Raw genomic sequence first — 25,140 nt, forward strand, 5'->3', positions numbered from 1 at the left:
TCTCACCATCCCCTCCCCCTTTTTTTTTACCAGTGGCAAAATGTTGAAATGTGCCAATCTGCAACATGACACTTTCTCATTGAAAAAAAAAAACCTGACTGTGTCAGTGGCATTAAGGTTGTCTCCTTTTCATCTTCATGCTCATAAGTCTTCTGCTTGCAATGCACGGAGCATGTCTGCTGCTCTGAGACTTATCAGAGGAATGCTGACTCCAAGGATAACTCTAGCAGCCTTTGTGCTCTTCATCCAAACGGCTCAATACACAGCATTAAATGGTACAGTATATAATTAATCTTTCACTGTAATGAGCTTGTGTGGGCTTTGTTCCAGGTGTGTGTTGTGGATGATTGTGAGCTGTCAAGAAATCATGCATTTGTTCTGATTTTACTGCAAGATTGTAGTTAGAGTTTAATTCTATGACATCTCATTGTCACAAATTTCTTAAAAAAGAAAAGAAATTAGCAGACATAACTGCAGCAACAAGGAAGCTCTGAGTGCATCTGTAGTTAACAGACATTTTTTTGGCCATAGACTTGATTTAAATCACCAAAGCCTGAAATAAGAAAAGAGAACTATCACTTATTTCTATCAATATACATTTTGTCAGTTGAACTTTTCCCCTTTCCTCTGCAGATGCTCCATTCGCTCTCATCAACAAAGCTACTGGGGTTTGTTTGCTGAAGAGATCAACCCGCTGCCTGGATCTGCGCTGGACAACCAACAATCGGCTTTTTGCCGTCTCAAGCAGAAAGTGCGTCGGAGCACAGGGCAAAAGTGTAGGGAGTGAAGTTAACCTCTACGATTGTGACGACAAGAGTGCCCTCCAAAAGTGGGATTGCAGGAACGAAACCCTGCTTGCCCTCAATGGCACACAGTTTTACATCACTGCCAATGCCGATGATTCCATCAGTCTCACCAGATCTATTGGACCCAATAACCACTTCACAATCACTGGGACGACCAGTGGTGCTTGCACAAGGACTTACAGAGGTAGAGTATGAAAACAATAATTTCGAGTATACAGCCAGTGGAAGCATCAGTCTGAAGAACACAACAGATGAGCAAATCTTTGAGTGTTTGCAGAATAATTCATTCAAAACAGTTCCATTTAAAGCTATTCTTTTTTTATTTCCCTCCAGAATATTACACCATCGAGGGAAATGCGTTTGGTAAGATCTGCATGTTTCCCTTCCTCTACAAAGACCGCTGGTTTGGAGACTGCACACAGTACGACTCCTCAGTCAAGCGTGCTTGGTGTGCAACTGGAACTAGATATGAAAATGAACAGTGGGGTTACTGCCCAACTTCTTGTGAGTACTGAACTTATGATGAGATTCTCACTATAATATACAGGATGCATTTTATGCTTGGAGCAATTTGTAAGCTACAGGAATACATTAAAATGTTTGAGCTTAGAATAATTTTGTTCTTTAACATTTCTGTTTACAGCGACAGACCACTGGTCTAAAAACCTCATAACAGGAGCGTATTATCAGCTCAACACACAGTCAATTCTGACATTCTCCCAGGCTGAAGCCAGCTGTAAACAGCAGGGGGCCGCCCTGCTCAGTGTTACGGATCCCAACGAGCAGGCCTTCATCGCAGGTAAGCTGCCACCTGGTGGATGTTTGAGGGTTCTGAAATAGATAAACACTAACTTCACACAAAGGTCTTACTTTATATAATTAACAAAGTAGGTAGAAAGCTATGACTGCAAATAGGGCAAGCTTTTTCTAAAGTTCAATGAAATGCTATCTTAGTAAAAATGAAGATGTACATCATTGCATTCTGTTACACTTAAATATGTTTCAAATTGTCATCCAATCAAACTGCTTCTGAAGCATTCATCTCAAAAAGAGAATAAATATGTCCATGGTAATGTCTAAATACCAGAACTGTATCATTCATTTACTTCTAAAGCAAAATGTATACAATGTTAAACCTCATGTAACTTCTTAATGCAGTTTTCATGTTTTTGGAAGTTTCCTGTACAACATTAGACATTCTGTTGTTCTGACACAAAGAAAATGTCTTCTAGTTTCTATAGAATTCTTACAACTTGCTTTGTTTTAATTAAAACTGGAGACATAATATTCAAGAAAAAAAATAGTGACCAAAGTTGGAGCTTTGTGTCTTCACCTATAGTTTCTTTAGATCTATTCCTTTTTAATCAGACTATAACATTAATCTTGTGTTCAGTGTTGGGGGAAATAGTCTGATATGTAAAAGACATCGTTAAATGTAGCGGAAAGAGCACCAGAACCTTTAGACCAAAAGTTATTTCCCCACATTGTGAGTCATAGGATCACTGTGACACTCCAAGCAAAAAGGAGAAATTATGCAATCTGTTTTCTTTGAGAGAAATACCGTATTTGTACAAAGGAAGGGCGACTCTGATTATAAGAAGACCCCCATTTTCAAGACTTATTTAGACTTTTTTACAATGAAAACTATTTGAATTGGCAAAAAATGGGATCACATGTAAATAGAGCAGTTGAAGTATCAGTTTTTTAATACCGTAATGAATAAAATAACCATTCTCACATGTTCATTTTGAGACGATCTTTGTAGGCTCACCATGTCTCTTCTTCTGTAATGCCCTTAAAGAGGGCCTTAATCATGAGGGGTACACTTGGTTAAGTGGCGCCGTCTATGATATTGACATTTAATTTCTAAACCCAGATAGATGCATATCGAGGAAATAAAACCCTGTCTTATATGCAGGTCAATACAGTATTCATATTTTGCTTTTTAGTTTCAAATCGGAAGAAGGATACACAAAGTTTGTTTACATTAATTTAACCAACAAAAAACTTTGAAGCTCAATACTCAACATGAAAACAATAACCAAGAGAGATTTACCAGCTCAGTATTTTTTGATTGTTGTGTTTCATGTATATGTGCTTGTTTGGCAAATTTCTGTTTTTTCTGGACTTGTTCAAAAGAGGAAGAAAGCGGAAAAGAGGAACAATTTCTTACTCTGTCCTTTTCCCTTATTTTGTCAAACAAAAACACACAGCACTACTGACAACTGGGAAACACAAACTTTGGATCGGACTGGTTCTGGACCCAGAGCAAGGCTGGCAGTGGTCTGATGCTAAACCCTTCCGTTATTTGAGATGGAATACAGGTGAGTTTCACACCCAGAACAACCCTGCAAGTCTGAAACACTTTGTTAGACCAAGATAACAGTGCAGCTGTACACATTGAATCATGCCCTCCAAACTTCTCTTTCATGAGTGAGACTAGAACGCATAAAAAAGGAGGAGGTGTTAGTATAATTTTTAATGAGTTATTCAAATGCAAGCAGGTGTTTTATGGAAATTTCACTTCTTTTGAATATGTGGCTCTTCAGTTAAATACATCCTCTCGGTCTATATTTCTTAATATTTACAGACCACCTAAATACTGTACTGATTTCTTTGATAACCTTGTTGAACTACTGTCTCTTATCTGCACTGACTTTGATTCTGTTTTAATTGTTGGTGATTTTAACATCCATGTTGACAAACCTGAGGACAGAGTGACTGAAGAACTGTGTTATGTCCTTGACAACTTTGGACTCACTCAGCATGTGACGCAGCCCACACACAACAGGGGCCACATCCTAGACTTGGTTATCTCCAAGGGTCTAAACATTTCCAAGGTTCTGGTATCTGATGTTGCTCTCTCTGATCACTGCTGTGTTTTCTTTGAAAGTGATTTATCTGTGAACACTAATGTTCAAACTGAGGTAATCTCAAAACGTTACATTACTGAAAGTACCAGTGATATATTTATTCAGGCTTTCTCTTCCATAACCCCCCTCTCTAGGTTCTCTGCAAATGAACTTGTAGAAGATTTCACTTTAAAAATTACAAACATTATTGATTCCATTGCACCAACTAAAGTAAAAGTGGTCTCCAATAAGAAAAAATCGCCTTGGAGGAATACCATGCAGGTCAAACATGAAAAAAAGGAATGTCGAAAAGCTGAGCGCAGGTGGTGTAAAACAAAGCTTCAGGTTCATTATGACATTTATAAAGAAAGACTTCACATGTTTAATCTAGAACTGAAAAAGTCAAGGCAGACCTTCTTCTCAGACATGATCTCCAAAAACAAAGATAATGCACGCGCCCTGTTTGCTACAGTCGACAGGCTAACAAACCCCCCTGTGCCAGTGGCCTCTGAACACTTATCTACCAAGGCCTGCAATGAATTTGCATTCTTCTTCACCGCCAAAATTCAGAAAATCAGACAAGCAGTCAGCACTACTGTACGAGGTACTGGGAATGTGTTATCTGTGTGTCCACCAAAAAACAACTCAATCACTATGACACAATTTAATCCAATAAATTACAAAAACCTACAAGATATAATACAGCATTTGAAATCCTCATCCTGCTGCCTTGACATTCTACCATCACCATTTTTCAAAAAGGTTTCAGACTGCATGACCTCGGATCTGCTTCAAATTGTCAACATGTCTCTTCTTACAGGTGTCTTCCCCCAGGCCATGAAAACAGCAGTAATTAAACCCCTCCTGAAGAAGAACAATTTAGATGCATCAGAAATGAACAACTATAGGCCGATATCAAACCTCCCTTTTTTAAGTAAAATTATTGAAAAAGCTGTTTTTCAACAACTGAACAATTATCTAATGATAAATGACTGTTTTGATGTCTTCCAATCAGGATTCCGATCACATCACAGCACAGAGACCGCTCTAGTCAAGGTCCTCAATGATATTCATTTAAACACAGACAACGGCAAAATCTCAGTTTTGGTATCACTTGATCTTAGTGCAGCTTTTGACACAGTTGACCACAAGATACTACTGGACAGACTTGAAAACTGGGTGGGAATCTCTGGTGCAGTACTAAATTGGCTTAAGTCCTATTTAAATGACCAGGACTATTTTGTGTCTATAGGTAAATACACATCTGAGCGGATGAAAATCGTATGTGGAGTACCTCAAGGATCCATCCTGGGGCCTCTACTATTCAACATCTACATGCTCCCCTTAGGTCAGATAATAAGAAACAACCAAATAAAATACCATAGCTATGCAGATGACACACACATTTACATCACCATATCACCAGGGGATTATAGTCCCATACAAACACTGAGTAAATGCATTGAACAAATCAATGACTGGACGAGCCAGAACTTTCTTCAGTTAAACAAAGAAAAAACTGAAATGATTGTTTTTGGAGCCAAGGAAGAAAGGTTAAAGGTTACTGCTCAGCTCCAATCTGCAATGATGAAATGTTCAAACCAAGCCAGAAACCTTGGTGTAGTCATAGACTCAGACCTTAATTTCAGCAGCCACATTAAGACAATTACAAAGTCAGCCTACTATCACCTTAAGAATATATCAAGGATTAAAGGACTTATGTCTCAGCAGGATGCAGAAAAACTCGTCCATGCATTTATCTTTAGCAGACTAGACTACTGTAACGGGGTCTTTACAGGACTCCCTAAAAAGTCCATCAGACGGCTGCAGCTCATACAGAATGCTGCTGCTCGAGTCCTAACAAGGACCAAAAAAGTAGACCACATTACTCCAGTTCTTAGATCTCTACACTGGCTTCCTGTCTGTCAGAGAATAGACTTTAAAATCCTGCTGATGGTTTATAAAGCACTGAATGGTTTAGGCCCAAAATACATTGCTGATCTGCTACTACTTTATGAACCACCTCGACCTCTGAGGTCATCAGGTACTGGTCTGCTTTCAGTTCCTAGAGTCAGAACGAAACATGGTGAAGCAGCGTTTAGTCATTATGCACCACATATCTGGAACAAGCTCCCTGAAAGCTGTAGGTCTGCTCAAACTCTCACCTCTTTTAAATCAAAGATTAAGACTTTTTTATTTACCTCTGCCTTCCTATCTTAGATTATTTTAACCCACTTTAAATTAAAATTTTAATGTAATTTTTTATATATTTCTAATTTTCCTTTTCTTTTCTGTTTTATCATATTTGTCATTTTAATTATGTTCTTTTATGCCTGTCTGAATGTCTCCAATGCTTTTAATGTGTTAATGTAAAGCACATTGAGTTGCCCTCGTGTATGAAATGCGCTATACAAATAAAGCTGCCTTGCCTTGCCTTGCCTAATAACCAGCAGTAAGCTGACCCTTTTATTAGTCTTCAAAATTGAGACTACACTAAGTTACTACTTCAAGAATTGCTGTTAGCTTAGGAGTCTAAAGCCCAAGATCCACAGGATGCGTCGCGTTACGTTACGGCTGCGCCGCGCACGTCGCAGCAAATAGGTTCCCATTCAAGTCAATGCTCTAGAGTCCACAGGGCGCGCTGCGGCGCGTCTCAGCTCCGTCTCTGGAGCGTTCCGCCGCGCCGCTCTGCCAGAGATACGCAGGGAGTCTATTTTCGCCGCTCCCCGCGCCCAGCACGCGTCAATCCACACAGAAATGATCGAACTATCCCGGAAGTCAGGCACGAGGATCGTATGCAACATCCGCTCACTTTCAAAATAAACACCATGTGCAAACACAAGATCGTAAATTTCACCACTTCTTCAACATTACGTCATAACCTGTGGCATCGGGCCAGACGTCAGTCTCAAAAGATATCCGACACCATGGACGAGGAAAAGTTTATACTGTGTTGTTCTCGCGCGTTTTGGAGTTCTTGGAGTTTGGAGTTTCCTGCTCCGGAGTGCGCGCCGCTCCAAACACGCATCCTATGGACCAGGGCGAAAGCCCCGGGACGGAGCAGAGCCGTGTCGCAGCCGTAACGCGGCGCACACGCATCCTGTGGATTCCCCGAGTAAGAAGTCGCTGCTTCAAGGAGAACTACAAACGATCAGTGGTTTTCCACTTAATAATGGATCACAAGACAACTTGAATGTGAAAAGTGTTGCTCGTATTTATACATCAGTAGAGAATAATGACCTGCCCCTTAGTTCCCCTTGGCACTTTAAGGATTATTTTTTACAACTGCTTTAAGATCATGATAGGTTTGATAATCTGCACATCAAAAGCTCCAATGTGAATTTAGTGAAAAAAATTACCACAAATTAAATGTCTGGCTATTGCCTGGCATCAGACTACACCCAAGGAGCCAAAAACAGACATGTCTGATGATGGGCAACATCCTGAAACGTAACTTATGGTGAAATTTTTCATTCATTTATGATTATTTTTCATTCTGCAGACTTTATCTTCCCCGTTTTATGTTTGCATCTCTGGATGTATGTGCTACTAGAAACGTGCATGTTTGATACTGTTTTAGTGTCTTATGGGTGAAAGTTACTTTACGGTTCAACACCAAACTGACAGCCAGACCCATTTAGCCACTTGTGCAGCATTCACCAGCTACACATCCCAATATATTTCCCTTAGGAGATGGTGGGGACCAAAAACAAAGCCACCAGTAAAGAAACAAGTACTTACATGTGGCAGGTGCCCAGAAAACTATGTTGCTTGTAGTATGCTGGATGTGTAAATAAGCAACTGTTTTGTAAGAACTATTGTGATAAAAATGTGAGTGTTGTCATTACTGTCCCCAAGTGGCCAAAAACAGCATTTAAAAAAAAGACATTCGTTTTTTTACAAGGCATTGTAAATTTAGTGCCAGATTTCCTTATATCCCATCAATCCTGTTTAGTTAGCCATTCTTTCGGACTCTAACTGTTTATATACAGGAATAAAAAACTTCTGAAGTTGACAAAACTACAAGATAAGATTTTGTGACTTTAAACTTTTGATTTTTTAAACTTTTTGTGATTTTAGACTCATAAAAAAAGTAATTTACAATCTGATAATTTTTTTTCCCAGGAAATCCTCTTCCGAATCCTGGGAGCAACTGTGCGTTTCTTGACTCTGCTGCCCAGCACACTTGGCAAAGTTCATCTTGTGTAAAGAAAATCGGGTACATCTGCTACAAAGACGGGACAGCACCAAGTCCTACACAAAGTATTTCAACTTTATACCACTCTGATTTCCTCTAGCTACTACCTTGTTTGTTAATTAATCCAATTTAGTGTTTGACATCAGCCACTCAATCCCTAATATCTTGGTTCTTTGTATCATTAGCTGAGCAAGGATTTTGTGCAAGCCCTTGGATTCCCTACAATGGCCACTGCTTCCATCTTAACCGTCAGCTTCAAACGTGGTCGGGTGCTCAGAAAGAGTGCCGCAAAGAAGGAGGAGACCTTGTGAGCATCCGCAATATAGAGGACCAAAGCTTTGTCATCTCTCAACTTGGATATGGTATGAGAAGACAAAAGATAAAACGACAGATCAAACTTTAATAAGAGTACTAATGCACAGGTCTGTTTGTGCTGTAAACTTTAAAGACTCAACAACCACAGACATATTAAATATTGCCAGTGTATAAAAATGACTCTCTAACATAAGAGTATAGAGGATATTAGTAGTGTGTGTTTGAGACATTCTCTTCTGTCCATGGCTACAGGGCCCAATGATGAACTCTGGACTGGACTAAACGACATAAGGACAGAGGGGCTGTTTGACTGGAGCGACCACTCTGCAGTCACCTTCACTGCCTGGGAGTATGGGACACCGGCTGTCTCTACTGATTCAGAGGACTGTGTCCTCATCAGAGGACAGGTATGGAGCCCTGTGTGGTCATGTTGTGTCACATCACATGTAGATTCACACAGATGTATCAGTGTTTTCTTAATTCTAACACACGGCTTGTTAAGGACTGAATTCTGACATGTTTAATGACATGTTTTGGATGAATAGATGTCAAATAAAAAACATTTGATGGCAGGAAAAAAGGAGACATCAAAAGTCTGAAAAAAATAGTAGATAAAACATGAAAAAAATCAGTCAGTGCACATTTTATATGTCCTGTTGTTTTTCCACGATTCTCATTTGTTGTTTTTTTAATACCAAATCAACGACAAGCATTAGGAGATAATTTAGTTTTTAACGAATATAAGGGTCTATCTATTCAATGCAAAAGTCGTTTAGTGTTTCTGGTGATTTTTGTTGCAGAATGGAAACTGGGCGGATCGCTCATGTGACGAGAAACATGGCTTTATCTGTATGAAGCAGAGTGAAACTGAACGCACCGGAGATGAAATAGATCTGGATAGAGGCTGCAAAGCAGTAAGTGGAGCTACAAGTGGCTTAAGAAACAAGAACCTCTCAGAAGCATCTGGCCTAACAGAGTGCATGATTCAAAGCAAGAAATAACTGGACTGAAGCAGTTGTCATTTGTGTGATCCAAGCACTGTGGATTTCACATACAAAGCTAGTTCACCATAAACTAACAAAGATACTAAACTGGATATGATTCTTATGTCAATTCTAACTCCTCCATTTCAATGTGTACTGTTTTTCACAGGGCTGGAAAAGACATGGCTCCTACTGCTACTTTGTAGGAACAGAGACAAAGACGTTTGACGATGCAAAAGAGAACTGCAAGAGCTCAGATTCCTACTTAGCGGATGTTTCCAATGGGTGAGAACGTTTTAAGTTTTCATTTTAAGAGTCTCACTGTATCACTTTTGTGTATTTTAACAAAATTTAGCGACACAAAGAAATCTAAGAACTTGTGTAAACATTTCCAGGGTGGATAATGCATTCCTTGTCAGTCTGGTGGGGTCCAGACCAGAGAAATACTTCTGGCTTGGGCTCTCCAACATGAAGAACATCGATGACTTTGTGTGGACCAATGATGTCCCAGTCACATATACACACTGGAATTCTGAAATGCCAGGTATGAAGTAAAAGCAGCTCTTTTGAACTGGAAGAAACCACCAGCATGCTTAATATTTATATTTGATTTTATTCCCGCTCAAAAACTCAAGGATACCACCAGGGATGTGTAGCTATTACAACTGGGATTTTGGCTGGCCTCTGGGATCGGCTGCCTTGCACTAATACAGAGAAATACATCTGCAAACATCTGGCAGATGGCGCAGTTTTAACCCCTGCACCACCTACGCAGTCTCCTCCCAACTGTGCTGAGGGTTGGATTCGAGTGGGAACAAGAAGTGTCTGCTCTAAGGTACCATCTGAGGTCAACCTTAACTTAACCCAAAAGAAACATTTTACATGTAACTGCCAGTAAAACCTGAGGCAATGGAGTTTCAGAAAACCTTGCTACATTTTCCTTGATATGTTGAACAGAATCTGTTCGGATACAGCATCTTCTACATCCTCATTTGTCGTCTTCTGTTCAAGTTTTTTACAGGGCCTCGAGCAAACGAGAAGACCTGGTTTGAAGCCAGGGATTACTGCAGAGCCATTGGAGGAGACCTGCTAAGCATTCACAGTGACACTGAGCTACGGTTGGGAACGTATGAAACAAAGTCTTATGAGTTCTTGCAGAAATAAAGTTGGGACATGTTGTGTAAATAATATTAGATAGAAAGACAGTTATAAAACCCAAAAAGCTGGCATGCTGAGGCATACAAGATGGCACAAGCAATGACAAGGGATGTTCCAAAGAAATGTATATTCTAGTTTCTAGAATGAAAATTTTAAATTTAACTCTGACCAACCGAATAGCCTCATGGTAAGAAAACACTAAAAACACTGGTTTGTCGAGTGTGGCTAAAGATAGCAGAGCTAGCACCATCAGCCTTTAGTCATCCTTGCAGGTCAACATCCATATGTCTGCATACATTGTTTCGGATGGGTGGTTATTTGCCAGTTTAACCAGACACAACATACATACAACTGTATCTCCATCAAAATAATGCCAAACCATAACGCACTACCAGATAACATCTGTGTTCTGTGCTTGTTTACATCCAGATAGTAGTGTATCAAAGATGTATGGTTTGGGTTATTAACTGGAGCTACGGCTCCTGATAGTAAGTTCACACATTTAATTTAAATACCTAACTACAAAACTCCCGTGGACAACAGCTGATTGCACAAATGATCTAAGATATCTGTTAGATCTGGCCCTCCTAGCATAAGTGAACCTCCTCCCTGTTGGCAAAAGTCTGAACTCTGAATAAAGGGGGTGGTGAGGGTCTTCAAGGATGGCCTTTGTCTTCTGAGTGACTATCACTTGATAAAAATGGCCAAGATTACTAAGATTAGCGCTAACAATCTTTTGGGGGACTATGACGATATAACCCTGTCTGTTTTTGTTAGAAGTGCTGAGGTTACCAAACCAAGAGGTCATTGCAAAAGTTAAAATAGACTCAATAAAAGATGGATAAAATATTTTTTAAACTCTATGGCCGACTGGCATAGGTGACGATAGTTTCACATTTAATTGGCTTATCCTGCACATTTCTGGAATTTGTTACAGTAAAAGAAGCTTATAATGAGGTTTCTTCTGTAGCCTTTACTCAATACATGAAATTGAATCCAAATATCAAAGATTAGTATAAAACCACTCTCAAAAAGCACTCTCAAATAAAGTTGAAGTGATAAATAACTTTTGTAATTTGTGTCACAGTAGTGGACGAGCCTGGATTGGACTTCATATCCCTGAGTCGAGCACTAGTTTTGCATGGAGTGATGGATCTGCGGTTAGTGAACTGTGTTCTGTTTTAATACAACTTCTATACATGAAATATTTCATTTAAAAAAAATTATATTCATTTTTCTATGCATCACTTTGTCTTTTGGCCTACAGTTTAACTTCCAGCACTGGCAGGAAGGAGAGCCAAACAACCATAACAATGATGAATCCTGTGCTGAATTCAGAATGTATCGCTGGGATGAACCCGGCTCTTGGAATGACGTGAACTGTGATAGTTACAACGACTGGCTGTGTCAGATCCGAGCAGGTACAGTCAGAAAATATATAAATAAAATCATACCTCTGTTTCAGCTTTGAGGTAATGACTCACATAACAGTGATGAGTAAGACTTTCATCTACTGACTGACTTTTATGATCATGTTTGTTTTTTCTCTACACCTCTACTTCCAATTCACATTTGTTTAAGAAGACTGCTCTGCTGCGTTGTCTTTAATTCTGATACAACATACAAAGGTAGCTTTCCTAAGGCCTTTAATGCCATCATTTGGTCTCAGGCACATTTAGTAAAAGACTGAAGAGTACTGTAGCCTTTTGATGTCTCATTGAAAAAAATTGATATGAAAACTTTACAGCGGCAGAAAATAATAAGAATCTTGTGCCTACTCCTGCTAAAGATGCTAATTCATCTTTCCTAATTAAGATCTAAATTTCCACAGTTTGGAATCACAATTTCATGAAATAATACACATTTTTTGGATTTACAGGAGTGACCCCAAAACCCCCTCCAAATAACACTGCAACAGGTAGGTTGGCATGTTAGCACCACACATACACGACTGCTGACAACATATAAAGTAAGATACAGAGTTATTTGTGACGGCTGGTTAGATGGAGTGTAACTTAAGTCAGTGTATCCTCTGTTGTTGGGTTTTAATGTGCCTCTGAATTTCCTGAAATCACTGCACTATTGAGCTGCAATCAAATAATTAAAAAATGTTAAATCTCTTTAAAAACACATTTTTATAGATGTGCTTCTGCAGGAGATGCTATCTGGGCATGTTTTAATCCTCCTGACACTGTTTCCAGACAGTCTCAAAGGCAGGATTTTATATTTCATTCATATTTTATATATTTTCTTTTTTAGGTTCTTATCTTTGGTTAGTTTTATTCTTCTGGCTTTTTAATTTCTTTTTTCTATTGTAATGGGTTTTGGCGTTTTTTAACTTGTTTGATTATCTTTCGTGGTCTACCTTTTTTACTTACTTCTCATTTACTGTCTTTTTTCAGCTATTATGTTACTTAATTCCCTGCCATTCCATTTTAATTCTAAAATTTTCTGAAACACATTTCTCTTTTATTTTGTTTATTTTATTTCATTTGTAAAGCACTTTGTAATTCTGCTTTGAAAATTGCTTTACAAATAAAGTTAATTATTATTATTATTGTTGTTGTTGTTATTATTGTTATTGTATTATTATCATTATTATTATTATTATTATTATTAATAATATTAATAATAATAATCAAAGATTCAAATAATAATTGTGACCTGAGTTTTAAACCCAGATTGAAAAGACGTAGTGAAGAGCAGCTTTTTTATATGCAATAAAATGGAGAAATAAATATCTTGTTACACAGTCACGCACAATACTTAACACAACCAAAAACAGGAACAAATGGTCAGCTTGCGTATCATCACTGCCTTATAGGCAAACAAAAATATCTTAATATTGCTGTTGTCAAACTTTCTTACTGCACAGGCCTTCAGAGTGTTACCATCATTTCAGAGAAAGAGACTCGAAATTTAAAAAAATATATAAGAAAAACATACGAGTTGCATTTGCACACTCATGGTGCTTAAACTTTTTTCAGAGACTAACACCACTGCAGACGGTTGGCTCATCTGGAAAGGAAACCAGTATTTCATTCAAAGGATGTCACTATCTGCTGAGGATGCTCGACACCACTGTAAACAGATGAACGGTGACCTGGCATCCATCACCAGCAAAGAGGAAAATATCTTTATCTGGAAACAGGTAGGTTGTTTTTTTAGATTCTAAGGCTGGATCCTGTTGATGTGGCATAGTAACTTTTAAAACTGGTGTCTGTTTGTGTAAATGTTCACAGATCTCCAGAAGCTATGGGTACTATTATATAGGTTTGTCAGTGGACCTTGATGGGTCATTCTGGTGAGTATTCATAAATGTCATGCAATTTTACACAACACCAATGTTAATACAGTATCTGTTGTATGTGTACTGGTCAAATTATTGTTCTCAAGCCTTAACTGTGTGTTAAGTAAGTAGGTTCTTTCAGAAGACGATGAACAATTCATTTTTATCCAGGTTAGATAAACACATATAACATTTATTCATTGTTGATGCTAGTTGAGAACAACCACAGCCCTTCATCAACACATTACCCAATGTCGTTCACCTTACCCATTTCTTGATTTAATATTTTATTTTTCAGGCTTCATTTCTTAAACTTTCATTTATCAGAAGAAGTTAACAAAATGGACAGAAAGTTCAAATGTTAAGCGTTTTTGAGGCAGATGTCTGTCTAACATGGGTCTGGTTCTGCTTGAGGTTTCTGCCTGTTAAAGGAAGTTTGTCCGTGCCGCTATAACTTGCTAAATGCTGCAAAGTGCTCTGTTCAAGATGAGATCCGACTGAGTCCTGTCTGTAAAAGGGGACTGGATCTTATCCTGGCTTGATGTTGGGTCTTTGTTAATAATAAGAGTACGGTCTACATCTGCTCCATTTGTAAAGCATCTTGGGATAACATTCGTTGTGATTTTGCTCTACATAAATTAAGATTGATTGATGGATTACTGAAGACAAACTTTGTGTGCTTTAAGGTGGATGGATGGGGCCTCTGTGGGGTTACAAAAATGGGATGAAAATCAACCTAATACGAACGCCTTCGATGAGAACTGTGTTGCTATGACCTATTATATGGGTGAGTAACACTGAGGTTAAAAAATTGAAGACTTAAATAGTTAAGCTCTGTGTTAAACCCTAATATAGTGTTCTGTATATAATGAATATCCTGCTCTTAGTAAAATAAATTGTTAATTTTCTACTCTCTGCTGCTCCTACAGGCTTCTGGCAAACTTGTAACTGTGGCCAGGAGCACTACTCTATTTGTAAAAGAGGAACCTCGATTCCTGTCAACGCTACTGTCGCCCCCACAACTGCTCCTAAAGGCGGCTGCCCCATTAAATGGACCAAATTTGATTCGAAGGTCAGAAGTCACCCTAAAACCAAGACAGCTTTCATTTAGCTCTCATATTTAGTTAAGAGTAATCATAAAGAAAAATACCAGAATACTGTTGAGTTTATCAAACATGGATCACCACATGACACATGTTGAAATCAGAAACTGCACACTCATAACCACAGCATAGTTAAATATGGAGATCTGTCAGCGACTTTTAGCTTCAAGAAGAATGGCTTTAATAGAATCAACAAAGATTGTCTGACAAAAAAGTACTAAAAAAATTATGTTTATCTGCATGGTGAAAAAATCATCTTTTTATTTCTTACTTACAGTGTTACAGTGTCATCACTAACCGGCAGGCCACCTGGGAAGAGGCAAGGAGACAATGCATCACAATGGGAGGCAATTTAGTCTCAATTCCCACAAGGCGTGAACAAGGTTTGTTTTAATGTTTTCTCATTTTTTCATTTTCATTTTGATCATAGGCATAGTTGATTGTGCAAATGATGTAAAAGAGGCCATGGAGTTCATTCTTGTCACTTGAAACAATGCCAGACCTACTGTACCTCAAAATTTGAGGAACCATGCAAAACATTGAAATGTGAATTTATACTTTTGTCAGATTCATGATCGTGTAAATTAGTTATTGTTTTTAGAATTGTGTTTGAATTTTGACCAAAATCAGAAAAAATGTACTTCCTTTCTTTCATTTCAGCTTTTTTAATCACCAGGATGGCTGAATCAAATACTGCAGACCTTTGGATTGGTTTGAATAGTTTAAAACAAGATGGGTTTTACTGGACTGATGGGAAACGCAGGAAATACACCAACTGGGGCTATTCTGTAAGTACACACTATGTGTATATTTATTTCTATAAATATTGTACACCTTGTGAAAGAAATTCAATAAAAATGAAAGAGAAACTTAACAGCAGCTATAAATGCTGTTTTTGGAATGTGTTATTGGTACAACTGCTCACCATAGGCTGGCCACACACTGAACGTAATTTAGACCGTACACTGATATTAAAACTGTGGGGCACACTGATATTAAAACTGTGGGAGACACTGTGTGTTCTACACAAATATAAGGACAGTTCAGACCGGTGTTTACCATACAATCCTCTGAACACACACAAGACAGTTCCATGAGACCACACCACCATACACTTAATGCTGTGATAATGATTTCACAGTGGTGATTCCACAGATATGAGATCCCCCTAAATAAAGCCCCATGTAGTCCAATGTGCGGCCAGCCTAACTGAGAGATGTGATAGATAGATAGATAGATAGATAGATAGATAGATAGATAGATAGATAGATAGATAGATAGATAGATAGATAGATAGATAGATAGATAGATAGATAGATAGATAGATAGATAGATACTTTCATTTTTTATATTCAATTCCTGTATTTTCTTCAGCATAATTTAAAGTATTTGACAAATAACTCTTGTTTTGCTCTTTAGAGAAGTACTCGTCGTCAGGGGAGCTTCTATCAACAATGGAATGAGGTAATAACTTAGGTTTTTTGCATGAAAGAGCAAACACAAGTTATTTGACAATGAACCTCAGAGACTAAGTCCTCAAGCAGCTTAATGAGAGTTTCCACTCTTTTCTTGAGATAGTTTCCTGGAACATGTTCAGGGAGAATTTATCTGGTACGATAGGAATGCATGATGCCAAATCACTAATATGTCTCTTTCTATGGAAGTCTGATTGGCTATATCCATGAACTGTCAACTCTGCCAGCATAACAACATACTTTAACCTCTTTACTAGTAGTATTAAGTGGAGTCTTTAACGGTGCGATGAGACACAGCTTACAAAGTTACACATTTCATGTCATGACATGATCCATCATTCTAGATAAGGGCAGCACTGTATTTGAGGAGACCATGCTAGCAAATTAAAAATTAGTATTGAAAATAGTAAAGAAACACAAGTATTTAGCAGATGTTTGAGTTGATTACGGTTTGGCTGGTATTTACAGTTTTAACAAAGGTGTCCTATTCATTGTCAAACTATCCCAACATTGCCAACACACATCTGAAAGAAGCGCTCAAGCGAGTCAAATCCCAAACCATTGCATGTGAAACAAGCTAGCTAGCACGTGGACTAACCCGAACATGCTAACCTATCTAAGATTATTCAACTTTTCAAAACAAGATGAGAAAAAAGTGATGTTAACTTATACACCTAATGAAAAATACAGTGAGCAGCCAGCAGTGACTGATATTTTTCCATCTGAAACATTACAGTTGTAAAGTCACCTTAGAATCATCCAGCCTGCAGATAGTACTGGGTAATGTGACTCGGGGGTTATATACAGCATGTAGCCCATTCCTATACACTGTCGACCATAAACCATTCTTTTTATAATTTAGCCCTTTCAGATGACACTATTGTTTTGGGGACCTCTCATGTGAAATAATTTTTTGGACAGGACAAACGGTTCTGATCTTTGAAGGCAATCTGTTGCACTGTTTTAAAGGTGACATATTACGCTATTTTTCATCAATATATATTGGTCTAAGAGGTCCCCAAAACATGTCTTTAAAGTTTATGCTCAAAAAACTACTTTGAAATCAGATTTTGGCATGCCTGTAAACCCCTCTTTTTCAGCCCTGCTCAGAACAGGCTGTTTTCTGTGTCTGTGCCTTTAAATGAGATACTAATAATGCGTTACTTCAACCCCCTGAATTTGATCCAGAATCTGATCCTGACGGAGAGGCGCCTTCAGCAGGACCTTTCTGAACGATTGGTCACATATTTAGTGTTTCTTGTTGTTTTATTTGTCAGTATGTCGACGTGTGTCTTGGTAAACAGCGACGAACATGTAGCTATGCGGCTATGCTAACTAGCGCTAGCACTTTTCCATTAAAAATAAAAATCATCCACTAGATCTTCAAATCTGCAGACGTGGGGAGTAAAACCGACCTTTGTGTTTATTCAGACAGCCTACAACTAGCATGCCTCCCTCCTAAGCTCCTTGTTAGCATACGTGTGCAGGAAATGAAAAGGAGGGGTTGAGTTGTATTTTATACAGTCTATGGGCTGAACAAGCTCCAAGCTCTGACTTCCGTTACAGACCGGTTGGGGTTATGACATATGAAAAACACTGAAGACTGAAACGGCTCGTTTCAGCACACATTTACAGAAAGGTGGAGAAATCAAAACAGGGGCAGAATGTATTATTTTCATTTTCAGGGGGTTTGTAGACATGCCAGGGAAACATATTTCAGGTAGAGAACCATTAAAAAGATTTTTAGTTGTTCCAATCCATGGTCTAAATTATGGTTTTAATACTGTTATATATTTACTTGTTGTGTGTATGAATTAACTTGGTGCAAATTAGAATCCCCACTGAAAAGCAATGACGTTTTTTCATTATTAAAATAACTCCAAATGTCCTTCCCTAGGAAGACTGTGTTGTAATGACCAGCAATCCCAAATTTGGAATTGGTAAATGGTACATCAAGTCCTGTAATGACTCCAATGGATTTGTTTGTCATCGCTATCTTGGTGAGTTTACTTCTTTTTTTTTTGAAGATCAGAGGTTTGAAAATAAATCATGTCATATCTCCTTAAAGATCAATACAAATGTCTGATACCAAAGCCCCAAACTGCAGTTTGTTTACAGCTCCAGTGGCTGGAATTAGTTTTTGCTCAGCCTGGAATTTAAGATGCTACATCACTGTCAACAAGCCTCCCTACGGCTCACCTGTTGTGACAACAGAATTGCGAGAGAAACATTTCAAAACGCAATTCCTGTGACTGCAAACCAGGCCATAATCATAGAAAACAGAGTTCATCTCTCATCTAATTCATTTATCCTCTCAAACAGATCCAAACATCGCGCCTGGACCAGCACCATCAATTCCAACCACTTTCGTGTCTCTAGGAAATGACAGCATCAAGGTTGTGACTAAAAATCTAACCTGGTACGATGCTAAGAAACAATGTGAAGGTGATAAAGCCACCCTGGCTAGCCTGCGGAAAGAGTGGACACAAGCCTACGTCGAGTTGCTGTCAATGAATCTCAAAGCTCCTCTTTGGATTGGGTTGAACAAACAGCAGGTACAAGCCTGCAAACATCTTCAATTACAGTTCTGAATGAGTTCCAGGGAAAATTAGAACCAACCATAAAAGTGTTGTTTTCAAGTTCCTGAGAAATCACTACCAGAGACACCTTCAAGAGCAAACCCGCTGAGGGACTCAGAACATATATCAATTGGCATTTACTATAACCAGAGGTGTTGCGCTAGAGAGCATTTGAAAGGGAGTTATTCTATGAACATTGCAATCTAATAAACATGTAGATCTTAGCTGGTAACACGTTTTAGATAGATTTTAATTCATTACTGAAATAGAAATTTCAGTATGTGACTGATATTCATGTCAGAAGCAATATTAAACAGCTTTATTCTATACATTATAACAGAATATATAAAATACCTGCCAGTTACTGTTTTAGATTTCATTTGCTGTCATTCAGAACGGAAAAACATGTAACCATTTATAGAAGATGATGGTGGATTGAACTTGGGAGCCTAAGCATCAGCCGATGCTGATTAATCCAAAACATGATCAATCAGCTGATCAATCAGTCTCTCTCTACTCCAAAATATCAGAAGGAACGCTAGTAGAGAGGACTAGTTATTGCCACGTAGGCCGACAATCAGTGCAAGAATTATGTGCTGAAACGACAACATTCATTCTCCCCTTGTAGGGACTTAAGTATACTTCCTTTTTGTGATATTAAACATTGTGCAGCTTACAACAAGGGCGGTCAGAAAAAAAAGGTGTTTGTGTAATGTGTTGGACAAGTTATCTCAATGCTAAAAATGAATTAAAATTATTATTTAGCAGCTCAATGTATTAAAATGTATGTTTGCAACACAAATAAATCTGATACATTCTTGCTTTCAGACCAATGGTTACTTTCGATATGTTGATGGCTGGCACCTGAACTTTGCTGGGTGGGCTGAAGGTGAACCCGTCAGTGACCTTCCATGTGTTTACCTGGATGTGGATGGAAAATGGAAGACGGCTTTGTGCAATCGCACCATGAACAGCGTGTGCATGCAGACTTCAGGTACGTTAGTGGGTTCTGTAATGTAGTCAAGTTGTTTTTTTAAAGTGTGGTTATATACTTTGTTATTTCTATATTTATTTGTATTATTGAATCACATTTTGTATTTGTAGCACGTTTGTGTTGTTCTATGACTGAAATTAAGCAAACACCATTTTTTCTAAATAACTGTGACCAACAAACAAAGTTTTAACCAGTTTGTCAGCACTCCTTGATAGGCAATATATCTGTATGAAATACAGCTGGAAATGACATACAACCTAGTTTATTTGTTTGTTTGTTTTTTATTTTGTAGAGAAGTAATGCACACCAAAGGATTTGATGAGGGGCTGACCACTGGCAGTGGACTAAAAGTGAAAAAAAGTGTTGCACACTCTAGTTCCATATGTTGTTAAAACCCTGATAAAACCTTGTTTATCATTTCTGTACAGTTGATATTACTCAATTAGTGTGAAATCTGGATTATGAGTCACATCAATATATGACTCAGTCCGTTTTTGAGGGCCTCCCAGATTGAAATAAATCTTCCTGCAAGAATATTCCATTAAATTTATCAATGTGCAGATTTGTGCAGCTGTGTAGCTCTTTGAAGTACTGTTATCACCACCCTGCCAGCTACCAAAACAGTACAGCCTTTGGTGGCATTGACAGTTGTGAGGTGTCGACAGCCTCACTGCCCACCACCAGTTTACTGAGACTCGGCTGTTTTCGAAACCGCTTACTTTACTCGTAGTACGTAATGATTTGGCCAAAATTCAGTGTATAGTATGCATTATCTGAACAAGAGCAAAATCTGCAGTATGCCAAATCTACACCCACTTTCCGAAACCGGAAATCCAGCAACGCCTGGCCCAGCATAATGCATAACAGATCCAGTACAGCAGTCATACTGCATACTACCTTCAAACGCAGTACGTACTGCATACTACATTCGTAGGTAGTTAGTAGCAAGCGGTTTCAAAAACAGCCGTTGTCTTTAATGGAGGAGACTTTTTCAATCAAACCAGCACTCCACAGGGTTTATTTATTTCATATATATCACTGCTTTCTTTTATACATGTGTATAATCTAATGAGGGAGAAAAGCCTTAAAAACGTGGCACCGCCAGACTGGACCGCTTCACGATGTGATCCAGAATACGCGCCTTCTTCTGGAAAGATAACTCTCTACATTTTATACCGGTACAATGGTAGCACGGGATGCTAAGGTATTCAAAGTGCATCTTAAACACTGAATGGTATTGTAGTTATAACATAAACAATCTATTTATCTGAACTCATAGAAGGCTTATTATGTAATTTCTAATATGGACTGAACCATATTGGAAAAATGTACAGTTTTTTATAGTTGACAAACTAGCTTAATTTCTAGGGCTTGACGCATTATTGGCCTGGACATTTATTTGGAGCTTTTACTCTGCATTTGGCCGATTATCTGTATTGGCATTTTACTCTACCAGTCGCAGATAAAAATAATGAAGTAACAATTGCGCTGCTTTGTCTAAGCTTTTCCCTCTAAGTCTGTTTTTCACTCTCTTCTCTATCTCACTTAATTTCCTGCAAAAAAGTCCTGCTACTTATATTACTGATAATCAGTATCTTCATTGTCTCTGAAAAAACGATACTGATCGACCCCTATTAATTTTCATCTTTGTGTTCACACATTTCACGTTCAAGTTCCCCCTGACAAATTATGGTAGCCTTAACTCTGCATCTAATACAAGCTCAGATATTACAGTGATCAGGAGCCCTAGTATGCACGGTTTGAATGTCATCAAGTGATCCTCTTATCCCTCTCTTTCATCCACAGACGTGCCACCGACAGAGTCTACCATCTACCCAGGAGTATGCCCTGAAGACACCGCAATGGAATACCAACAGACTGCTTCCTGGCTGCCGTTCAAGGATCGCTGTTATTTGTTCATGACAGAGGAAATTGAATGGGCAAATGCAGCTAGCAGCTGTGTAAGGCATGGTAAGAGACGCATGTAGAGAATATTGGATGTATGGTGGGTGGTTTATATCAGCGGACATATGTGTAATTGTAATGTTCTTACAATCACACTGTCTCTGTGTTCTTGTTTGTTTGTTTGTTTGGTGAAGGTGGAATCCTGGCTAGTATCAAAGATCCTGAAGAGCAACAATTTATTAAAACCTATGTGGAAATATTTCAGGATGGTCACAGCGCTTTCTGGATTGGCCTGTTTAAGACTCATAAAGGTATAATAACACTCCATGTTCATACTCAACATAATTTCAGTATACATTCTCAAATATAATACCTAAAAGTTGCCTTGAATTTATTTTACAAACACTTTTATTGTTCAGAACCAAAACTCACCCTCAAAACCTCACTAACCTACATCAACAAATTCAATTAAGAAAGAACCATGTCAAATTAAAAACATGCTTACCAGACAATACCCCTTCTCCTTTCTCAAATGTTATTCAGTAAACTTTTAAAGTGAAAATAGTAACAGTTTTCTGTATGGTACTAGGAACATGGATGTGGTTGGATAAAACAGTCATGGATTACACCAACTGGGCCCCAGAAGAGCCTGATAATGACTTTGGGGAGATCGGAACATCAGACGGAGTTTGGAGGACAGCTCGCAGATGGCACGACAGAGGATACATCTGTGAAACACCCAAAGGTAACACTCCACCCATGGAGGTCAACTACATATATTTAGCAAGATAGATGTGTGCTGAATAATAATGATCTATTTCATATCCATTCTCTTAAAAAAATTAAAAAGATTTAGATTTGAGTGAATATTGTTTTTATCTAGATGAATACTCAAGATTTTCCTTCTTAAAATATTGCATTATGTAGTCATTGAAACAGAAAGTAAACAAACCATCAAGTAAAAAAAATGCTGATATCAATTGTTTACTTTTTGATCATATTTTAACATTACAAATTAAGTGATTTGTAGTAGTAGTAGTAGTAGTATGAAATAAATGACCAGTTTTCTACTCTTGTATATTGGATGTCAAGTGTTTACGGAAGGTAGCAGTCAAAAAGACAGCTACTTTTTGCAGTACGTCATAACTACGGCTGTCACAGTATTAATGATTGTTGTCTTTTTGAAAATGTTAATATTGATATACAGATGGCAGTAGTGGCTCCTTACTCTGGCTTCCACTCATCATGGAATGGAGGGAAGCCAAAGACGAAGACTCCAAACCAGCTAGCTAGCTAGCCTTTACCACAGTATGCTACAACTGCAGCACAAATCATGTCAGGAGAGGTGACAGATAAAAGCAAAGGATTCTTCCTGCATCCACAAAAAAAATTATGTGGTGTTTGTTGACTGCAAAAGGGGCTAACACCACCAAACAGTTCACCAACCTTTGTATTATCCTGTAGATTTCATGATAGGAAGAGTAAGTTGGAATTAGTTTGCTAACCTTAGGGCCGGAAATGCTTGTGGCCACAATAAACGAGAGGTAATATTGTGACAGCATTAGTCTAAAGGATTGCTACTTCCCTGGACTCCAACAATTAAACCCATACAAAATTGAGCAGATGCTTGGTTAGTTAACCAAAATAAAACCCTGGATTTTAATCCTTTTCCCTCTTCTTTTTCCTACAGTGATGCCTGTAGAACCAGGATCCAACCCTGGTAAGTTGCACTGTTTTTCTGAAACATTGAAAAGTGTAACGTGAAATAAAATTAAAGGGTGAAACATATCTAAATAAATGTTTTCTTCAAATGTTTGATCTGTTTATCGTTTACCTGCTGTTGTTTACGCAGAGCCTCACGGAGGTCTGGGTCCCCGCAGTCGTGTCCACACGAGTTTGGTGGTTGTGCTGATCATTTCTATCATTTCTACACTGATGGCATTAGGATTCTTCCTGTACAAGAAGTCCCCACGTCCCTTACCAACCTTTGACAATCCACTCTACTTCGGCAGTGAACGATCACAGCCCGACGTTGTTGATACCAATAAACTGATAGAAAATGCAGAGGTAGAAAACCCTGAGCCTATCATAGCTCTGTGATTCAAATCTAAAAGGAAATGCACCATACCGTACTGTATCCATGATGTATTACACTCTGATGCTAAATAACTGTTTTCTTTTGTATTTACTGTTGTTTGTTTTTGCCATGTACGGTATATATTCAGTTATTTAATGTCATATGTGAGTTTCACTGGAGTTGGAAATGTCTGACCTCATGGAACAGAACAGTTTAGGCTCTAGGATGTCTCAATGGGAATGACTGGTATTTGATTTTTTTGATATGATTGAGTGTAAATATTTGTCACAAGTTTTGCAATCCAGATGCTGTTTATTGCTCTTACTCTTGAAATATGTGAAGAAAAAAAAATATCACTGTTATATGAATATCTCTGATATGAACATTAAAGATTAATTCTGATGAAATAAGAGAAAACAAGGAATTGATTCGCCTGCTGTCATCTTCTTCTTCACTAGCTCTCTAGAAAGTGCAGAGCCCACCATAGATCAAAAGGATTTTTAAGAGTAGGTGCAAGAGGACCACTCCTCATGTGGAGAATAACAGGCCTTTACTGAATACGATTTTTAAAACTAGTTTAAAAATGTGTTTGTAAATTCTTAAGAGAAGGAGGCAAAAAATTAAGAAGACGGTGTGTAACATATAGAATCTTCATGAAATTGAAGGTTAAAATGATGTCTGAAGATACTATTTGGTCATATGGCTTCACAATCACATGGAATATTACAATCCCAATTCCAAAAATGTGTGGATGTTGTGTAAAATGTTAGATTTTGATAGTTTGCAAATCATTTAAACATTATATTAAAGCTGGGGTTGGTAATCATATTTAGATACACTTTTTGTTATACTGGTTAAAATTATCTTTATGTCCTGATGGCAATCAATACATAATGTGTTCTTAAAAAAGAGCGAAGAAAAGCCTCTAGCTACAGCCAGAGTAAACCTGGGAAAACACCAACCAATCAGCCTTTTTTGGGTGCCAAAATTTTAAACCATTCAAATCCCGTCCTGCTGTTCTGCCAGCCTCCTGCGCGTACATTTCCCCGGCGTGCACTCTGAGTCCCCGTCCCCTGCCTCTGCTTCCTCTGACTCTACTGACTGCCCCTCTCGCTCGACCTCAGGCCTGTCCCCTCTGACCCGATGAGGTGCTTTGCTCAGGACTGTAGTCCGGATCAGCGTCTAAAAAGCTCTCACCACGGGGGCTCTGACAAGCAGAAGAATGAATGACATTCAGTAAGTCCTACAGAAAATGTATATGTATTGTAGCGTCCGTCCGGACGCTGTCGGGATGACGAGCCGATTGGGGAACACGTTGAGTTTTAATAACCGGTCACTGTCGGCCGTGATCACGACAACCAACGAAACAACAATCAATGTTTGAATGAATGAAGAACTTCTCCTCT

At 38.4% G+C, this 25,140-nt stretch overlaps 2 protein-coding genes across 4 annotated transcripts in view; one reads left to right on the forward strand and one right to left on the reverse strand.

Annotated features, from left to right (window-relative positions):
- The window catches only part of si:ch211-106h4.4 (MAM and LDL-receptor class A domain-containing protein 2), a 78,064-nt gene that overhangs the window by 36,271 nt on the left and 16,653 nt on the right, over window positions 1-25,140 (reverse strand). The gene's annotated exons all lie outside the window — the stretch shown is intronic.
- Window positions 82-24,158, forward strand: LOC117826570 (macrophage mannose receptor 1-like). Of its 3 annotated transcripts, none has more exons than XM_034702717.1 (31): window positions 82-275; window positions 634-990; window positions 1,140-1,310; window positions 1,450-1,605; window positions 3,020-3,130; window positions 7,784-7,921; window positions 8,042-8,218; window positions 8,424-8,578; window positions 8,972-9,085; window positions 9,324-9,439; window positions 9,550-9,698; window positions 9,790-9,989; window positions 10,166-10,281; window positions 11,403-11,472; window positions 11,580-11,733; window positions 12,192-12,230; window positions 13,300-13,463; window positions 13,555-13,616; window positions 14,288-14,388; window positions 14,531-14,673; window positions 14,982-15,087; window positions 15,365-15,492; window positions 16,124-16,168; window positions 18,077-18,179; window positions 18,502-18,734; window positions 19,587-19,752; window positions 21,559-21,723; window positions 21,852-21,968; window positions 22,247-22,402; window positions 23,348-23,377; window positions 23,510-24,158. In XM_034702717.1, the coding sequence occupies exons 1-31, from the start codon at window positions 173-175 to the stop codon at window positions 23,755-23,757; spliced, it is 4,293 nt and encodes a 1,430-aa protein (XP_034558608.1). In that variant the 5' UTR covers window positions 82-172; the 3' UTR covers window positions 23,758-24,158. The 3 variants fall into 3 exon arrangements, with proteins under 3 accessions (XP_034558608.1, XP_034558607.1, XP_034558609.1); XM_034702716.1 differs by having other exon boundaries at window positions 120-275; window positions 11,400-11,472; XM_034702718.1 differs by having other exon boundaries at window positions 120-275; window positions 10,166-10,272; window positions 11,400-11,472.

Source organism: Notolabrus celidotus, chromosome 15, assembly GCF_009762535.1.
Source record: "Notolabrus celidotus isolate fNotCel1 chromosome 15, fNotCel1.pri, whole genome shotgun sequence".
Taxonomy (NCBI): Eukaryota; Metazoa; Chordata; class Actinopteri; order Labriformes; family Labridae; genus Notolabrus; species Notolabrus celidotus.